This window comes from Dendrobates tinctorius, unplaced genomic scaffold (assembly GCF_039654945.1).
Source record: "Dendrobates tinctorius isolate UK_male_01 unplaced genomic scaffold, ASM3965494v1 ptg000056l, whole genome shotgun sequence".
NCBI classification, from domain to species: Eukaryota; Metazoa; Chordata; class Amphibia; order Anura; family Dendrobatidae; genus Dendrobates; species Dendrobates tinctorius.
Genome location: NW_027361724.1, coordinates 13,454,221 through 13,473,717, shown reverse-complemented (window position 1 = coordinate 13,473,717; position 19,497 = coordinate 13,454,221). Strand labels below are relative to the sequence as shown.

At 47.1% G+C, this 19,497-nt stretch overlaps 1 protein-coding gene across 2 annotated transcripts in view; it reads left to right on the top strand.

The window, feature by feature from the left end:
• The first annotated feature begins 10,865 nt into the window (after positions 1-10,865).
• The window catches only part of NCKAP1 (NCK associated protein 1), a 149,906-nt gene continuing 141,274 nt past the window's right edge, over positions 10,866-19,497 (top strand). The window contains exon 1 of one of the 2 annotated variants that reach the window (XM_073577502.1): positions 10,866-11,182. In XM_073577502.1, the coding sequence (XP_073433603.1) occupies positions 11,075-11,182 (108 nt within the window). In that variant the 5' untranslated portion in view covers positions 10,866-11,074. The remainder of the gene's footprint in view (positions 11,183-19,497) is intronic. The other variant, XM_073577503.1, reaches the window with a different exon arrangement.

Here is a 19,497-nt window from a genome sequence, read left to right as displayed (position 1 = left end):
TAAGGCATTTACTGGCAGCCAAGCAGTCTACGATAGAGCATTGTTCTACATAAAAACCATGGTTTTCTTGAAAGATGCAGACTTTTCTCTTTGGCCGGGGTCACACTAACCGACGATAAATACGGTCCATATTTTACATGCGTAATACGGAGAAACGTCCCCTAAACAGTGCTCCGTATGTCATCCGTAATCAAGGTGTGGTCGTGTATTTTGTGCATGTAAGCATCCGTATGTAATCTGTATGGCGAGAATTTCTCTGCACCTTGCAAAATGGACATTTAAGGCCTGCAAATTATTTAAATCATCAGCCTACACCCTATTTATTGGCTCAGTAACAGGTGCCTGCCTCCAATACGGCCATTTTTGACCTTGTCTTGTCTTGGTGTGTTGTGGTTGTGTGGCCAACATGACAGACACACTTAGATTCAACCCTACTGAGCAGGTTCTCTTCAACTTGCTTTTGTCGCGCCACTTTGGGCATCCATACCCTGTGATTGTGGATCCGAGGAGGAGGAGACAAATGTGGGTCCTAGCCTGATATTTCTTTCGTCCTGGATGCGGCGATACCAAATGTGAACTTTTTTTTTAACATAAAAATACAAATTTATTGGTACAATATATTTTAATTTTTTTATTATTTTTTTTAATATTAATATTTGTACTTTTTTCCCCCTTTTATTTTTACCTGGTCCCACTATGGGACTTTCACTTTCAGCACTCTGATCGCAGTTATAAAGCAGAGCAAGGCTGGAGCATTGCCTTGCTTTATAACTGTCAGTGCTGCACTAAGAGAAGTTAGTTTGATCATGCACTGCGTATGATCTAAGTAACCAGCTAGAGACTGGTGACCCGTATTGTTGTTATGACGACATCGAGTCACTGTGGCAACGATCGGGCCCCTGCGATGATGTCGCGGGGGGCACCGATCGGAGTGCAGAGGGGGCTCCCTCCCTTTGCCTGCCTTCTAACTACTGCAAGGTACAAGAGTAAATCCAAAGCTGTATAAAACTCATAGGGAAACCCCGAGACAATAGCTAATAAAGAAGAACCAGTAACGACCATTAGCAGCTACTGAGAAGCAACCAAAACCCAACCGGGAAGCACTCACCATACCACTACACAAGGGAACTGAATAAACAGCACAAGCTGGATTGGAAGCAGGCCTTATAAAGCCAGCCCAAATCCAAGGGTAACAATAAGGTGAGGCATTGTTCCCGGTCATGTCCTTATAGCCACTCCCTGCTCACCTGTACAGCAAGGTGCCCACATTCTCACCATAGGGTAACACCAGGCACGGCATTGACCTGCATTGCCTAGCAATTGGTGATCGCCTACCACCCAAGTATGGACCCCCCAGTGCGAACCAATCAACGGTAAAGTCTGGAAACTGGAGGAGGACGATTACGTCCACACAGGTATTCCTTAACAGTAATGACATCAGAGGGAATGAGAGCTTTCTCTGGATGTCTTGATTTGTCTGAAGGACAGGAGAGTGAAGCCAGGGCTGAGGAGCCACAGGGATCAAGTGACATTGTTGTGAGTCCCAGGAAAGCGAGTGCCGACACCGCTAGAACTGCGCCGGCATCGGAGTTGAGTATAAGTGTTATTTTACTGGGGAAAACAGGGATTCAGATGGGGGGGGGGGGGTTGTCTGAGTAGAGGACAAATCATTTAAGTCTCTATCTCACCAATCAAGTTGGGGCAGATCTGCAGTATGCTGCAGCAGTCACTACACAGTGACAGCTGTACTGTACTGCTAACATAAGGCTGCCACCGCCACAAGAACAGCTGATTGGTGGGGGTGCCGGTATTGATGATGACCTTTCCTAGGGATAGGTCATAAAGTGTAAAAGTAGTGACACATCCCTTTTAATGGCCAGGCTTACGATTTACTTTGATCCCAGCTATTAGTGCTGGAGGGTGGATGTACAGTAAATCACTGTCATTTTACAGCAGGTGATCCCACACATAGAATAAACCTCTGTGCCCCACACAAATACTATCTTGTAGATAAAGTTAGAGATAGAGGTTAAAAAAAAGAGATCTTCCAGATTTTGTGATTTTCGCTCCAAAGCAACTGAGCGACGAATTTAGGGTGGGTCAAGGACAGATGAGAGGAAGGCAAATTGTCACGGTCACGTGTGTCAGGACGCAGCGAGTACCGCAAGGCGAACCCATGTGACGCACGTGACCCTGGATACACCGCCTCCAGTGGGGCGAATTTAAATTATAAACACGTGCAGCTGGATACGCCGCCTCCAACTGGCAAATTTAGACATTACACGTATATACAAGTCTGGAAACCCCGCCTCCAGTAAGGCGAATTTAAACAAGAAGGGAAACCTGGGTAACAATAACAATGGTGAGCCCTGCGATAGGGAATAGGGAAGTGGAGACCTCCTGAGCTCCCCTGAGCCAGTGTCCCTGCACTCCTAACGTTCCCTATGCCGGTTCCGCACCGGGCGCGCAACAGGAACCTAAAAAACCCTAGCGCGTCCTGACCTAAACCCTCACTAGGGAATTGGTCGGTGCGGAAACTAATCCCACCACTGCACTAAAACACACATGAGGAAAGATGACAATACAGGGGAAACACCACTTAGCTTTGCTCTGTTGCGTACGCTCCTAGCAACAGAGCCCACCACCTGTGTGCATCTTCTCCTCCACCCGGATCCATCACCATAACTGGATCCTTCACCATAGTGCAGCCTTGGAACAGAGTCCACCACCAGTTACAGCTGTCCAGTAACAGAGTCCCAATGATGAGTTCAGCTTCTGCCCAAAAAGTCAAGCATGCTTGAGTCCAGCTCTCAGCAACCAGGTCCAGCATGGTGAGTGCAACTCTCACCAACGTCGCCACTCCACCAAGCCATGCAAACACCTCCTGCCGACACCATAAACTGTGACTCCACCACGCCATGCCAGCCCTTCTTGCAGACCACCTAGCTGCCACTCGTCCCCTCTGGCTGGGCTGCGCAGGACTCATGTTCAGCTCCTTCATTCACCCAGGCTTGCTCGTGAATGACTAACACACAATCAATATCACCAACAGTGATTGAACCCACCTGGCTCCCTTTTATAGAGCCTAACACCTGATTTGTAATTAAGTGCACATTAAACCAAAGAAACTAATGTGCACTACCGCTCGCCACCACCGGGGCAACTTAGAATGAACGACACCACGTGAAATAATTCTAATGGCCACCGGGGGCAATCAACCCACTTTGGCACCTAGCCAAAGGAAAAAAAAATTCACTTATCCATTTAATCTGTCAGATCCACGCTGGATCATGACACAAATAACAGACGTGGCAGGTCTAGGACAGGTGAGGGGCAGGTCAACTACAGGTGAGGGGCGGGTCAAGGACAGGTGAGAAGGAAGACAAATAAAAGACGTGGCAGGTCTAGGACAGGTGAGGGGCAGGTCAAGAACAGGTGAGGGGTGGGTCAAGGACAGGAGAGAGGCGGGTCAAGGACAGGTGAGAGGAAGGCAAATAACAGACGTGGCGGGTCTAGGACAGGTGAGGGGCGGGTCAAGGACAGGTGAGGGGCGGATCAAGGACAGGTGAGAGGAAGGCAAATAACACGTTGCGGGTCTAGGACAGGTAAGGGGCAGGTCAAGGACAGGTGAGGGGCGGGTCAAGGACAGGTGAGAGGCGGGTCAAGGACAGGTGAGAGGAAGGCAAATAACAGACGTGGCGGGTCTAGGACAGGTGAGGGGCAGGTCAAGGACAGGTGAGAGGAAGGCAAATAACAGACGTGGGGGGTCTAGGACAGGTGAGAGGCGGGTCAAGGACAGATGAGGGGCAGGTCAACTACAGGTAAGGGGTGGGTGAAAGACAGGTGAGGGGCAGGTCAACTACAGGTGAGGAGCGGGTCAAGGACAGGTCAGGGGCAGGTCAACTACAGGTGAGGAGCGGGTCAAGGACAGGTGAGAGGAAGGCAAATAACAGAAGTGGCAGGTCTAGAACAGGTGAGCAAAAGAAGGCTAACCGCCAAAACGTGCGTCAGGCTGTTTGGTGTGTGACAAGTCCCAATCTCAGGTTATGCTTCAGCGATACTTTATTTACTTTATTCTTAGAGCTTTCCGAATATAATCTATAGGGTTTCTTTCTGTGAAATTACTATGTCTTAGGTATTTGGCCTTTCTGGTTTCATTTATCTTTCTAGTCTCAATTTACACCCCACTTTCAATTTATTCAGCATGCATTGCTAGCCTATTAGGTTCTGTGTTTTTTTCTGTTGTTTTGTGTGTTTTTCTAGTTATATATATTTAAGTGTTGTATTTAGTATATTTTCCTTTGTTCTTGTGTAAATTATTTTTCTACATGATTGTACAAATACTATCTTGTAGACAAAGTTAGAGACAGAGGTTATATAAATAGATCTTCCATATTGTGTGATTTGGCACTGCAAAACAACTGAGTGGTGAATCTAGGACAAGTGAGGGGTGAGTCAAGGACAGGTGAGGGGCAGGTCTAGGATAGGTGAGCGACCGTTGTAGGACAGGTGAGAAACGGGTGTAGGACAGGTGAGGGGCAGGTCTAGGATAGGTGAGCGACCGTTGTAGGACAGGTGAGAAACGGGTGTAGGACAGGTGAGGGGCAGGTCTAGAACAGGTGAGGTGCGGAGGTAGAACAGGTGAGAGAAGGGCAAATAACAGAAGGGACAGGTCTAGGTCTGGTGAGGGCATCTCTAGAACAGATTAGGGGCGAGCCTAGGACAGATGATGGGCGAGCCTAGGACAGATGAGCGGCAGATCTAGGACAGATGAGCAATGGGTCTAGGACAGGTGTGTGGTAGGTCTACGACAGGTTAGAGGTGGTACATAACAGAAGGAGCGGGTCTAGGACAGGTGGTCGGCAGCTCTAGGACAGGTGACGGGTAGTGTCACGACTCTGTTGTTGAGTGTACCGGGACCAGGTGCTCCTTCCCTGTCCCTAATGCTAGGGGCACCGAAGCTCGCCCTGTTCCCCGGATTACTTCTGATGGTGAAGATGCCGGGGCCACGAACTTTGCCTTAGCTCTGAATCCGCCCTCAGTATGTACCCTTCCCCCACCCAAGGAAGAGGGGAGTCGTAGTGTATCGTAATACAACAAACAGACTAACAAGGTAATACAAACAGAGATAACGAAAAATACCAAACATACAAATAAACCCACACAGATAACAGAGGGATGCACCAGGGAGTGGAGGATGGGGTTAAGCCAAAGTAGGAAAAGAAAGGGAATTATCACACACTCAAAACCTAGCAACAGTCACAGATAAATCCACCAAATGCCTTCTCCTATAATAACCAACAACAACCTGCAGCTATGCAGCAAAAGCTTCTCTGACAATGAGTGCTAGCCAGGGTCCAGATTATACAGGAGATAGGAGTGGCTAACAGTGCACAGACGAGAGCCTTAATGCAGGAGAGCTTCCCAGGAGCTCTCAACTGAGCCAATTAACCTCTGTAGTACTAAAAGAAACTTACACCATTTAATATGAAGGTGAAGTGCTTCTAAACAGTGCAGGAGTGGGAGGAATCAGATGCTGCGGTCTTCTGGCTCCTCTCTGTCTTGGTAAACCTAAGACAGGCAGGCCTAGGATAGGTGGGGGGGGCGAGCCTAGGACACGTGAGCGGCGGGTCTAGGAAAAGTGAGTGACGGGTCTAGGAAAGGTGAATGACAGGTCTAGGACAGGTGAGAGGTAGGTCTAGGAATGGTGAGGGGTGGGCCTAGTACTGGTGAGTAGCGGGTCTAGGACAGGTGAGAGGCGGTACAAATAACAGAAGGGGGGTGTCTAGGACAGGTGAGGGGCCCTCCTAGGACAGGCGAGCAGCGGGTCTAGGACAGGTAAGTTGGGGGATCTTGGACATATGTGCGGAGGGTCTAGGACCGATAATAGGAAGTTTTAGGGCAGGTAAGGCGCGGGTCTAGGACAGATGAGCAGTGGGTCTAGGACAGACAAAGGGGGGATCTAGGACAGGTGAGTGGTGGGTCTAGGACAGATATGGGGCAGATTTAGGGCAGGCGAGGCGTGGGTCTAGGACAGATTGGGAAGGAGCTAGGACAGGGGAGGGTCAGGTATAGGCCAGGTGCATCCATTTTATATTTAACCCCTTCCCAGCCCTCTAATTATGCTTTGCAGTCTGGAGAATACTAAAATCCAATCTGCCACAGATTTGAAGAAATCTGTCGGAAAAAGCATTTCAGGAGCTCGGCTCCGCTTTAGTTCTCTGGACTGATAAGTACAATTGTGGCCATCGCACCCCAAGGAGATCTCAGGAGCACTATCTATTTCGGCAGCATCGGCAATCTCCACAATAATATCTATATATCGTGGCAGCACTATGTACGTCGGCAGCACTATCTATGTAACTCGGCAGGACTATCTTTGTATTTCGGCAGCACTATGTATGTATTTCGGCAGCACTATGTATCTCGGCAGCACTATCCATGTATCTCGGCAACACTATTCATCTATTTTGGCAGCACTATCTATGTATTTCGGCAGCACTCTCTATGTATCTCGGCAGCAGTCTCTATGTATCTCAGTAGCACTCTCTATTTTGGCAGCACTATGTATTTCGGTAGCACTCTATTTCGGCAGCACGATCTATGTATCTCAGCAGCACTATCTATGTATTTCGGCAGCACTATCTATGTATTTCAGCAGCACTATCTATGCATCTTGGCAGCACTCTATATCTCGGCAGCACTATCTATGTATTTCGGGAGCACTATCTATATATCTCGACAGCACTATGTATTTCGGCAGCATGCTCTATTTCGGCAGCACTATTTATGTATCTTGGCAGCACTCTATGTATTTCGGCAGCACTATCTATGTATCTCGGCAGCACTATTTATATATCTCGGCAGCACTATCTCTGTATTTTGGCAGCACTATTTATGTATCTCCGCGGCACTCTCTATATATCTCGGCAGCACTATATATCTTGGCAGCACTCTATGTATCTCGGCAGCACTATGTATCTCGGCAGCACTATGTATTTTGGCAGCACTATGTATTTCAGCACCACTATCTATGTATCTTGGCAGCACTCTATATCTCGGCAGCACTATCTATGTATTTCGGGAGTACTATCTATATATCTCGACAGCACTATGTATTTCGGCAGCATGCTCTATTTTGGCAGCACTATTTATGTATCTTGGCAGCACTCTCTATGTATTTCGGCAGCACTATCTATGTATCTCGGCAGCACTATTTATATATCTCGGCAGCACTATCTCTGTATTTTGGCAGCACTATTTATGTATCCCCGCGGCACTCTCTATGTATCTCGGCAGCACTATATATCTTGGCAGCACTCTATATATCTCGGCAGCACTATGTATCTCGGCAGCACTCTCTATGTATTTCGGCAGCACTATGTATTTCAGCACCACTATCTATGTATCTTGGCAGCACTCTATATCTTGGCAGCACTATCTATGTATTTCGGGAGCACTATCTATATATCTCGACAGCACTATGTATTTCGGCAGCATGCTCTATTTCGGCAGCACTATTTATGTATCTTGGCAGCACTCTATGTATTTTGGCAGCACTATTTATATATCTCGGCAGCACTATCTCTGTATTTTGGCAGCACTATTTATGTATCTCCGCGGCACTCTCTATGTATCTCGGCAGCACTGTATATCTTGGTAGCACTCTATGTATTTCAGCACCACTATCTATGTATCTCGGCAGCACTATCTATGTATTTTGGCAGCACTATCTATATATCTCGACAGCACTATGTATTTCGGCAGCATGCTCTATTTTGGCAGCACTATTTATGTATCTCCGCGGCACTCTCTATGTATCACGGCAGCACTATATATCTCGGCAGCACTCTATGTATCTCGGCAGCACTCTATGTATCTCGGCAGCACTATATATCTCAGCAGCACTCTATGTATCTCGGCAGCACTATATATCTCAGCAGCACTCTATCTCGGCAGCACTATAAATCTCGGCAGCACTCTATGTATCTCGGCAGCACTCTATGTATCTCGGCAGCACTATATATCTCAGCAGCACTCTATGTATCTCGGCAGCACTATATATCTCAGCAGCACTCTATGTATCTCGGCAGCACTACATATCTCGGCAGCACTCTATGTATCTCGGCAGCATGCTCTATTTTGGCAGCACTATTTATGTATCTCCGCGGCACTCTCTATGTATCACGGCAGCACTATATATCTCGGCAGCACTCTATGTATCTCGGCAGCACTCTATGTATCTCGGCAGCACTATATATCTCAGCAGCACTCTATGTATCTCGGCAGCACTATATATCTCAGCAGCACTATATATCTCGGCAGCACTCTATGTATCTCGGCAGCACTCTATGTATCTCGGCAGCACTATATATCTCAGCAGCACTCTATGTATCTCGGCAGCACTATATATCTCAGCAGCACTCTATGTATCTCGGCAGCACTATATATCTCGGCAGCACTCTATGTATCTCGGCAGCATGCTCTATTTTGGCAGCACTATTTATGTATCTCCGCGGCACTCTCTATGTATCACGGCAGCACTATATATCTCGGCAGCACTCTATGTATCTCGGCAGCACTCTATGTATCTCGGCAGCACTATATATCTCAGCAGCACTCTATGTATCTCGGCAGCACTATATATCTCAGCAGCACTCTATGTATCTCGGCAGCACTATATATCTCGGCAGCACTATGTATTTCGGAAGCATGCTCTATTTTGGCAGCACTATTTATGTATCTCCGCGGCACTCTCTATGTATCACGGCAGCACTATATATCTCGGCAGCACTCTATCTCGGCACCACTCTATGTATCTCGGCAGCACTCTATGTATCTCGGCAGCACTATATATCTCAGCAGCACTCTATGTATCTCGGCAGCACTATATATCTCGGCAGCACTCTATGTATCTCGGCAGCACTGTATGTATTTCGGCAGCATGCTCTATTTTGGCAGCACTATTTATGTATCTCCGCGGCACTCTCTATGTATCACGGCAGCACTATATATCTCGGCAGCACTCTATGTATCTCGGCAGCACTTTATGTATCCCGGCAGCACTCTATGTATCTCGGCAGCACTATATATCTCGGCAGCACTCTATGTATCTCGGCAGCACTCTATGTATCTCGGCAGCACTATGTATTTCGGCAGCATGCTCTATTTTGGCAGCACTATTTATGTATCTCCGCGGCACTCTCTATGTATCACGGCAGCACTCTATATCTCGGCAGCACTATATATCTCGGCAGCACTCTATGTATCTCGGCAGCACTCTATATCTCGGCAGCACTCTATATCTCGGCAGCACTCTATGTATCTCGGCAGCACTATATATCTCGGCAGCACTCTATGTATCTCGGCAGCACTATATATCTCGGCAGCACTCTATGTATCTCGGCAGCACTCTATGTATCTTGGCAGCACTATATATCTCGGCAGCACTCTATATCTCGGCAGCACTCTATATCTCGGCAGCACTCTATGTATTTCGGCAGCACTATTTATATATCTCTGCGCACTTTCTATGTATCTCGGCAGCACTATATATCTCGGCAGCACTCTATGTATCTCGGCAGCACTCTATATATCTCGGCAGCACTCTATGTATTTCGGCAGCACTATTTATGTATCTCTGCGCACTTTCTATGTATCTCGGCAGCACTATATATCTCGGCAGCACTCTATGTATCTCGGCAGCACTCTATGTATCTCGGCAGCACTATTTATGTATCTCTGAGCACTTTCTATATATCTCGGCAGCACTATATATCTCGGCAGCACTTTATATCTCGGCAGCACTCTATATCTCGGCAGCACTATGTATCTCGGCAGCACTATATATCTCGGCAGCACTATATATCTCGGCAGCACTCTATGTATCTCGGCAGCACTATGTATTTCGGCAGCACTATTTATGTATCTCTGCGCACTTTCTATGTATCTCGGCAGCACTATATATCTCGGCAGCACTTTATATCTCGGCAGCACTATGTATCTCGGCAGCACTATATATCTCGGCAGCACTATATATCTCGGCAGCACTCTATGTATCTCGGCAGCACTATGTATTTCGGCAGCACTATTTATGTATCTCTGCGCACTTTCTATGTATCTCGGCAGCACTATATATCTCGGCAGCACTCTATGTATTTCGGCAGCACTATTTATGTATCTCTGAGCACTTTCTATGTATCTCGGCAGCACTATATATCTCGGCAGCACTTTATATCTCGGCAGCACTCTATATCTCGGCAGCACTATGTATCTCGGCAGCACTATATATCTCGGCAGCACCATATATCTCGGCAGCACTCTATGTATCTCGGCAGCACTATGTATTTCGGCAGCACTATTTATGTATCTCTGCGCACTTTCTATGTATCTCGGCAGCACTATATATCTCGGCAGCACTCTATGTATCTCGGCAGCACTCTATGTATCTCGGCAGCACTCTATATCTCGGCAGCACTCTATGTATCTCGGCAGCACTCTATGTATCTCGGCAGCACTCTATGTATCTCGGCAGCACTATTTATGTATCTCTGAGCACTTTCTATGTATCTCGGCAGCACTATATATCTCGGCAGCACTCTATGTATCTCGGCAGCACTCTATGTATCTCGGCAACACTATATACCTCGGCAGCGCTATGTATCTCGGCAGCACTATATACCTCGGCAGCACTATATATCTCGGCAGCGCTCTGTGTCTCGGCAGCACAGTACGCACAGTCCCCACCGCCATCCGCGGGCACTGTGACTACTCCACAGCCGCAGACTCGGTCGCAGAGACGCGCATGCGCGGGATCCCGATTCCTTCTCCATGGGCGATTGGAACAGGGGCGTGGCTCTGGATGGCGCCGCCCACATTCGGCAGGAAGGGTGGTGCTGGACGGCGGCTGCCAGGCAGGCGTGTCATCGCGTTAACCTGCGGGGCATGGGATGTGTATGAGGGTCCCCCCTCCATAACAACAGCCCCCCGCCTACCGGCCCTGAAGAACGACAACGCCGCTTCTCCCTCCGTGCGAGGCCTGGGACAGCTCCGGTGCTAGGAGGACAGAGGCAGCATGTCGCGCTCCGTGCTGCAGCCCAGTCAGCAGAAGCTGGCCGAGAAGCTGACCATCCTCAATGACCGGGGCATCGGCATGCTCACCCGGCTCTACAACATCAAGAAGGTAAAGGGAGGAGGCGGAGTGCGGGCGGTACGTGCGGCCTGCGGCTCCACACACACCGGGCTGTGCCAGGGCCGGAGACCGGGGTCCGGACACAGAGCCGGGGGCGATGGCCGGTGCGAGGAGGATGGGGGTGAGGAGCCCTGTACTGAGGTATGGGGGGTGATGAGGAGGACAGGGCGGTGCAGGATGAGGGATCCCAGCTGTAGGGAGGAGGAGGAGGAAATCCTCCATGATTGCAGGAAGAAATCTGTGCGGACATTCCCATGTAATGTGTGATCACACTCCTGTGTCACCGGAGAGCAGGCTCAGCATCCGTGTGTGATCCACAGAGATCACTGCTGTGTGCGATCTGTACGGCGATCACTGCTGCTGTGTGCGATCTATAGGGCGATCACTGTTGTGTGCGATCTATACGGCGATCGCTGCTGCTGTGTGCGATCTATACGGCGATCACTGTTGTGTGCCATCTTATACGGCGATCGCTGCTGCTGTGTGCGATCTATACGGCGATCGCTGCTGCTGTGTGCGATCTATACGGCGATCGCTGCTGCTGTGTGCGATCTATACGGCGATCGCTGCTGCTGGTGTGCGATCTATACGGCGATCACTGTTGTGTGCCATCTTATACGGCGATCACTGCTGCTGTGTGCGATCTATAGGGCGATCACTGCTGCTGTGTGCGATCTATAGGGCGATCACTGCTGCTGTGTGCGATCTATAGGGCGATCACTGCTGCTGTGTGCGATCTATAGGGCGATCACTGCTGCTGTGTGCGATCTATAGGGCGATCACTGCTGCTGTGTGCGATCTATAGGGCGATCACTGCTGCTGTGTGCGATCTATAGGGCGATCACTGCTGCTGTGTGCGATCTATAGGGCGATCACTGCTGCTGTGTGCGATCTATAGGGCGATCGCTGCTGCTGTGTGCGATCTATAGGGCGATCGCTGCTGCTGGTGTGCGATCTATAGGGCGATCGCTGCTGCTGGTGTGCGATCTATAGGGCGATCGCTGCTGCTGGTGTGCGATCTATAGGGCGATCGCTGCTGCTGGTGTGCGATCTATAGGGCGATCGCTGCTGCTGGTGTGCGATCTATAGGGCGATCGCTGCTGCTGGTGTGCGATCTATAGGGCGATCGCTGCTGCTGGTGTGCGATCTATAGGGCGATCGCTGCTGCTGGTGTGCGATCTATAGGGCGATCGCTGCTGCTGGTGTGCGATCTATAGGGCGATCGCTGCTGCTGGTGTGCGATCTATAGGGCGATCGCTGCTGCTGGTGTGCGATCTATAGGGCGATCGCTGCTGCTGGTGTGCGATCTATAGGGCGATCGCTGCTGCTGTGTGCGATCTATAGGGCGATCACTGCTGCTGTGTGCGATCTATAGGGCGATCACTGCTGCTGTGTGCGATCTATAGGGCGATCACTGCTGCTGTGTGCGATCTATAGGGCGATCACTGCTGCTGTGTGCGATCTATAGGGCGATCGCTGCTGCTGTGTGCGATCTATAGGGCGATCGCTGCTGCTGTGTGCGATCTATAGGGCGATCGCTGCTGCTGGTGTGCGATCTATAGGGCGATCGCTGCTGCTGGTGTGCGATCTATAGGGCGATCGCTGCTGCTGGTGTGCGATCTATAGGGCGATCGCTGCTGCTGGTGTGCGATCTATAGGGCGATCGCTGCTGCTGGTGTGCGATCTATAGGGCGATCGCTGCTGCTGGTGTGCGATCTATAGGGCGATCGCTGCTGCTGGTGTGCGATCTATAGGGCGATCGCTGCTGCTGGTGTGCGATCTATAGGGCGATCGCTGCTGCTGGTGTGCGATCTATAGGGCGATCGCTGCTGCTGGTGTGCGATCTATAGGGCGATCGCTGCTGCTGGTGTGCGATCTATAGGGCGATCGCTGCTGCTGGTGTGCGATCTATAGGGCGATCGCTGCTGCTGGTGTGCGATCTATGCGGCGATCGCTGCTGCTGGGGTGCGATCTATGCGGCGATCGCTGGCGATGTGTATTATGAGTGATAGGAGGCCAGAGATGTGCCTACATGGCGGGTATAGTATACAGCAGTGTAGCTCAGAACCGAGGGTGTAGTACGCGGCCATCCTGTGGCATCCTGACTAATAATCTTTTACTGAAACACGTGATTTGTCATTTATTATTCTGTGGGCTGGCGGCGTCCCCCGTTAGTTCGGCCTTTATCGTTTACATTACTTTTGCCTGGTGTATACTGTAATTGGGGACAAAAAAAGTGACCTGAACAGGGATGTCTTATTGTTTATATCACACTATGACAGCTCCGATTTAAGGCCCCTGTACACATTGAAGTCGTCCGATCCTTCTGAGTGTGTCGGTATTGGTATCTATCTACTGTGTATGGGGTGGGGGTGCTTCTGACGACCCCGACATATGATGTCAGGGGACGACTTGGGGATCGGGTGAGTATATATTAATAACTTATTTTACTTGTATTGCTGCCTGTGTGCAGCTTTATTTTTTTGCTCTGTAAACTTCTTTATAGTGTCTTTTTGTCTTAAAGGGGTGGACATCCAGTCAAAATGTCATTTATACATGCCTGGTTTCTGTCTTTTTGGAGCACCTCAGGTTTCTAGGATAAAAGGCCTCTGTAGTGGGCTCGGACCCTTTTGGCACTTCTCGGAGATTTCTGTTATGGTAAATCCAGCACCGTCTCAGCAGCCTGTATTGATTTGAATGGACGCGCGCTGGGAATGTTCTTTAAGGTTTAGTAGCAGAAATCTCAGTGTGGTAACGTCCCCTTTCTTCATCGTCTATTATTTTGATTTAATTTCACCTTAGGTTGTGTTCACACACAGCGTTTTTTTCACGGATTTGCTTAAAAGAAGCTTCCCATTCATTTTAATGCATTTTGCACTTTTTGTGCATATTGATGCGTTTATTTCCGAGAAAAAAACGCTTCGCGGTAAAAAAAACGCAGAATGCTCATTAAGTTCGCGGATTTTTCCGCATTTCTGGTTATTTTTGTGTGTCTGGGGCTGCGCGGAAAAAAATGCGCGGTTTCTGGGAAGGAGTCCGGTTTTTATGCAGAAATTTTCTGTATACATGTGCACATAGCCTTAAAGGAATCACTTATGAATGAGGGACATACAGTGGGGAAAATAAGTATTGGATACACTGCTGATTTTGCAAGTTTTCCCACCTACAAAGAATGGAGAGGTCTGTAATTTTTATCATAGGTACACTTCAACAGTGAGAGACAGAATCTAACAATAAAAACTAGAAAATCACATTGTATAATTTTTAAATAATTTAAATGTCATTTTATTGCGCAAAATAAGTATTTGATCACCTACCAACCAGCAAGAATTCTGGCTCTCACAGACGTGTTTTTCTTTAAGAAGCCCATCTACTACTCTGCACTCGTTACCTGTATTAATTGCACCTGTTTGAACTCATTACCTGTATAAAATACACCTGTCCACACACTCAATCACACACCAACCTCTCCACCATGGCTAAGACCAAAGAGATATAAGGACACCAGGGACAAAATTCTAGACCTGCACATGCTGAGATGGGCTACAGGACAATAGGCAAGCAGCTTGGCGAGAAGGCAATAAGTTTTGGGACAATTAGTAGAAAATGTTAGAAACGCAAGATGACTGTCAATCTTCCTCAGTCTTTGAACAAATTATTAAACAACATGTATGTCAATACCTGGATAAGAATGAAGTGATTAAACAGAGTCAGCATGGGTTTCTAACTAATAAGTCATGTCTGACTAACTTAATTTCCTTCTATGACGGTATCACTGATTGGGTGGATCAAGGAAATGCTGTAGATATAGTATATCTTGACTTCAGCAAAGCATTTGACAAAGTCTCTCATACAATCCTTATTGAAAAAATGACTAAGTATGGAATGGACAAGGCAACTGTTAGGTGGATTCATAACTGGCTTAGTGATCGGACCCAAAGAGTGGTCGTAAATGGCTGCACATCCAGTTGGAAGAATGTCTCAAGTGGGGTACCACAGGGCTCTGTCCTGGGCCCTGTATTGTTCAACATCTTTATCAACGATTTAGATGAAGGAATTGCGGGTAAACTGATTAAATTTGCTGAAGATACAAAGCTAGGAGGGATAGCTAATACTAGAGAAGAGAGCGAGAGGATTCAAAAAGATTTAAATAAACTGGAGAAGTGGGCAGCAACTAACAGAATGGTTTCTAACAGGGAGAAATGCAAAGTACTACATCTGGGCAATAAAAATGAAAAAAGCATATATAGAATGGGAGGAATAAGGCTAAGTGACAGCACATGTGAAAAAGACTTGGGTATACTAATAGATCACAGACTGAATATGAGTCAACAGTGTGATGCAGCAGCAAAAAAGGCAAATGCAATTCTAGGATGTATTAACAGAAGCATACAGTCTAGATCACGTGAAGTCATTATTTCCCTCTACTCCTCTTTGGTCAGACCTCATCTGGAATATTGTGTCCAGTTTTGGGCACCACATTTTAAAAAAGACATCAACAAACTGGAGCAAGTTCAGAAAAGAGCGACCAGAATGGTAACCGGTCTGCAAACCCTGTCTTATGAGGAAAGGTTGCAGGATTTGGGAATGTTTAGTTTGCAAAAGAGAAGACTGAGAGGAGACTTAATAGCTGTCTACAAATATCTAAAGGGCTGTCACATTGTAGAAGGATCAACTTTATTCTCATTTGCACATGGAAAGACTAGAAGCAATGGGATGAAACTGAATGGGAGGAGACACAGATTAGATATTAGAAAAAACTTTTTGACAGTTAGAGTGATTAATGAGTGGAACAGGCTGCCACGAGAAGTGGTGAGTTCTCCTTCAATGGAAGTCTTCAAACAGAGGCTGGACAGACATCTGACTGGGATGATTTAGCGAATCCTGCTTTGAGCAGGGGGTTGGACCAGATGGCCCAGGAGGTCCCTTCCAACTCTACGATTCTATGATTCTATGAGGCTCCATACAAGATCTCGTATCGTGAGATAAGGATAAATCTGAGAAAGGTCAGGAATCGGCCCAAAACTACATGGGAGGACACAGTCGATGACCTGAAGAGAGCTGGTGCCACAGTCTCAAACATTACTGTTAGTAACACACCACGTTGTCATGGATTAATATCCTGCAGGGCAGACAAGGTTCTCCTTTACATGCCAGCACATGTCCATGCCCATTTGAAATTCACCAATGACTATCTGGATGATCAGAGGAGGCATGGGAGAAGGTTATGTGGTCAGATGATACCAAAATAGAACTTTTTGATTATCAACTCCACTCGCCGTGTTTTGAGGCAGAAGAAAGATGAGTACAACCCCAAGAACACCATCCCAACCGTGAAGCATGGTGGGGAAAACCTCACTTCCAGCGTGATAATGAACTGAAGCACACAGCCAGGGTGACTAAGGAGTGGCTCCATAAAAAGCATTTCAAGGTCCTTGGGTGGCCTTGCCAGACTCCAGACCTGAACCCAATAGAAAATCTTTGGAGGAGTTGTAACTCAATGTTGCCCAGTGACAGCCCCAAAACCTGAAAAATCTGGAGAAGATCTGTATAGAGGAGTGGGCCAAAATCCCTGCTGCAGTGTGTGCAAAGTTGAATTAAACAAGAGCCAGGCTATGGATATTTTCACTACAGCTATCGATTAAATCAGTATAGCAGGGCCATTATGGCCATACCTTTACTTTAACAGGTTAAATCGTGATGACAGGTTCTATTTAAAAATGGAAAAAAATGGACTTAATGGAAGCCAAATTGCCTCTGTCATGGTTCTTGTAAAACTTGAACCAGTGATATAGGTGTGAATGGAGCCTACAGGCTTCTGCACAGGTGATTTTACCATTTGTCATGCTCCAAGGCGTGCGGAGCTATTGTATGGCAGCCATATTAGTTTCTTTTCTGTTTTGTCACTCTGTATGAGGATTTTATGTGGGATTCTTGCCGGATAGGAGAGACTAAATTGTTCTGTTCCATGACATATCTCATCTGTAACCCAAAAGGAGAATGAATGGCTTCCAGAACCGAGGCTCCAAGGAAACCTTCACAAAGAAACCAGTGCGGCCATGATGCAATCACCTCATCTTTGCTGATGCCGGTCTTTCTTGGTGCACATCATGGCTGCCCACGTGCGTTGCCAGAGCTTGACTTATGGGGCCGTTTTGTCCCTGGCAACCAGTGGAAAGCTAGTTGTCTCTTACTAGTAAAGATTAGTAACGGAAAGCCATGCTCTGCTGTGTTGCTGCGGTAACGAGGCCTAGACAAATGCAGAGAACCAGGTAGTCAGCAAGGAGGTCATCAGCCAGGTTGTTTTCTGTCATAATGGCACCAAATTAATGGACCACTCATCCCTCATAGTAATTCTCTTCATGTCCTAAATGGCTGCTGCAGAGGCGTGGAAAGTCTGAACGTCGCCTCAGTCGGACCAATGGCTATGACAATAATGCTGTGTCCACATTGGGGCCTGGGTCAGACTTTGCACAGCGGCCATTTTAGACATGAAGAGAATGGGGCACCAATTGCAGATACGTGTAAGCAGAAGGGGGAGACCATTATGCATGATTACTGTGGGAGTGGAGTCGTCACAATAACACCCCGTACATGCCCATTTTTTAAAAAATTTTGCTCAGTAGCTGGACTGTATTGCTCAGAGCTGTATGTAAATGTAGGCCATGCTGAGGTAAAATGCCATATTGTTTACCTGTGCTGCTTCATTAGTTTTTTTTTTTTTTTTTACCCCAATGTTCTCTAGTTTATATTCTACTTTATAATAATGTATGGAACCAACAAAAAGATTCCTGTCCATAAGAGTTTACAATCCAAACTGTCATGTGTTTACAGCTATGGTGATCGTAGAAGGGCCCGACTGTAATAATCTATACTTCCAATTTCTTTTGGAGGTGTTATTTTTGTCATTATTGGTCAATGTTTGTTTTTTTTATTTGGTATTATAAGGCTGTCCAGCCATGAAAATTGTTGCTGTTATATGCAGATCTACAGCTTAAATGGAACCTGTCACTTCCTGAAATGCTATCTACCTGAGATATAGGAGTAATCTGCAGGTAAAAGGCATTTAGATGCTGTGTAGCTGGCATATTGGAGTTGCGGCTACAGGGAGAAAATTAAGTGTTATACTCCCTGTGCGCTCTCGTCCAGTCGTAGGAGCGTTTACCATCACCCCTCGCTATACAGTGAGCGAGCTGTAATCACTCCCCGGCACATTGATTGCTATTCAGTGTGTGTATGGGAGTGGCTGCAGGTAGAATAAAACATAATTTTCTCCCTTAAGCTGCTGCTCCAGTAAGCTGTATACATAGAAGGGTTTCCAACCGGAATTCCTTGACATTCCATAAAAATAAGGCATTTTTTTCATCTGTCCGTAAAAAAAATAATTTGATACTTCTGCGATTTATTTATTTTTGAAGTTTGAGTAACATCTACAGGTTTTTGTGGCTGTAATGTAATTATCATTATTCTACATTTCCCGGTGAATGTAATGTGTTTTAAATCTAAATTGTAGACATACATCATGTATAACAGTGATTTACCATGGTTGTACAATGTGTCTGTAAAAAATATTTACTGTCATTTTTTGATAAGCTGTCCAGAAATGGTAAAAGATCAAGTCGGCGTACCTTCTGCACAGGATTTAACCATCATTTTCCTGCAGATTACACCTATGTCTGAAGGTAAATAACATTTCAGGATGTGACAGGTTCCCTTTTAATGTTATCCTGTTTAGATTGATTTCCAAATGATCCCCATGTCCACCTTATTAGGCCCGTTAGACCCCGTGGATGCTAAATGCATGGTCCTGAGACATCGGCTGCCCATATCTACATTTGTATACTTCTTATTTTCCTTCTACATCACCATACTGCACAAAATACAATATATGCCATGCAGTATAAGGTTTGTATTACATTGTGGCCTATGGATGATGTGCACCACAATATGGTATCCTGAATCTTCAGGAGGCGCTGTAAGGCTGGTTTTACACTTACCGCAATTTTCCCGGCCTGTTTTTGCATGCCGCATTTTTTGTGGTGTACCGCAACAAGTTTGCGAATCGCCGTGCTTTGGCGTTCCGAAAACCGGAAGTGACAGCGCTTCCGCAAAAATAAACTTCCATTTATTTTTGCAGCCCCATTGATTCACAATGGGGGGCATGTCCTTACGCCGTATAAAAGATCGAGCAACCTCGATCTTTTATCACGGCCGCGAAAACGGCCGTACGGCACACGGCGCACCTTGTAACTTTTGCTGGCCGATTTTGCAGCCACATAGAAATCTATTGGGGCCGCAAAATCGGC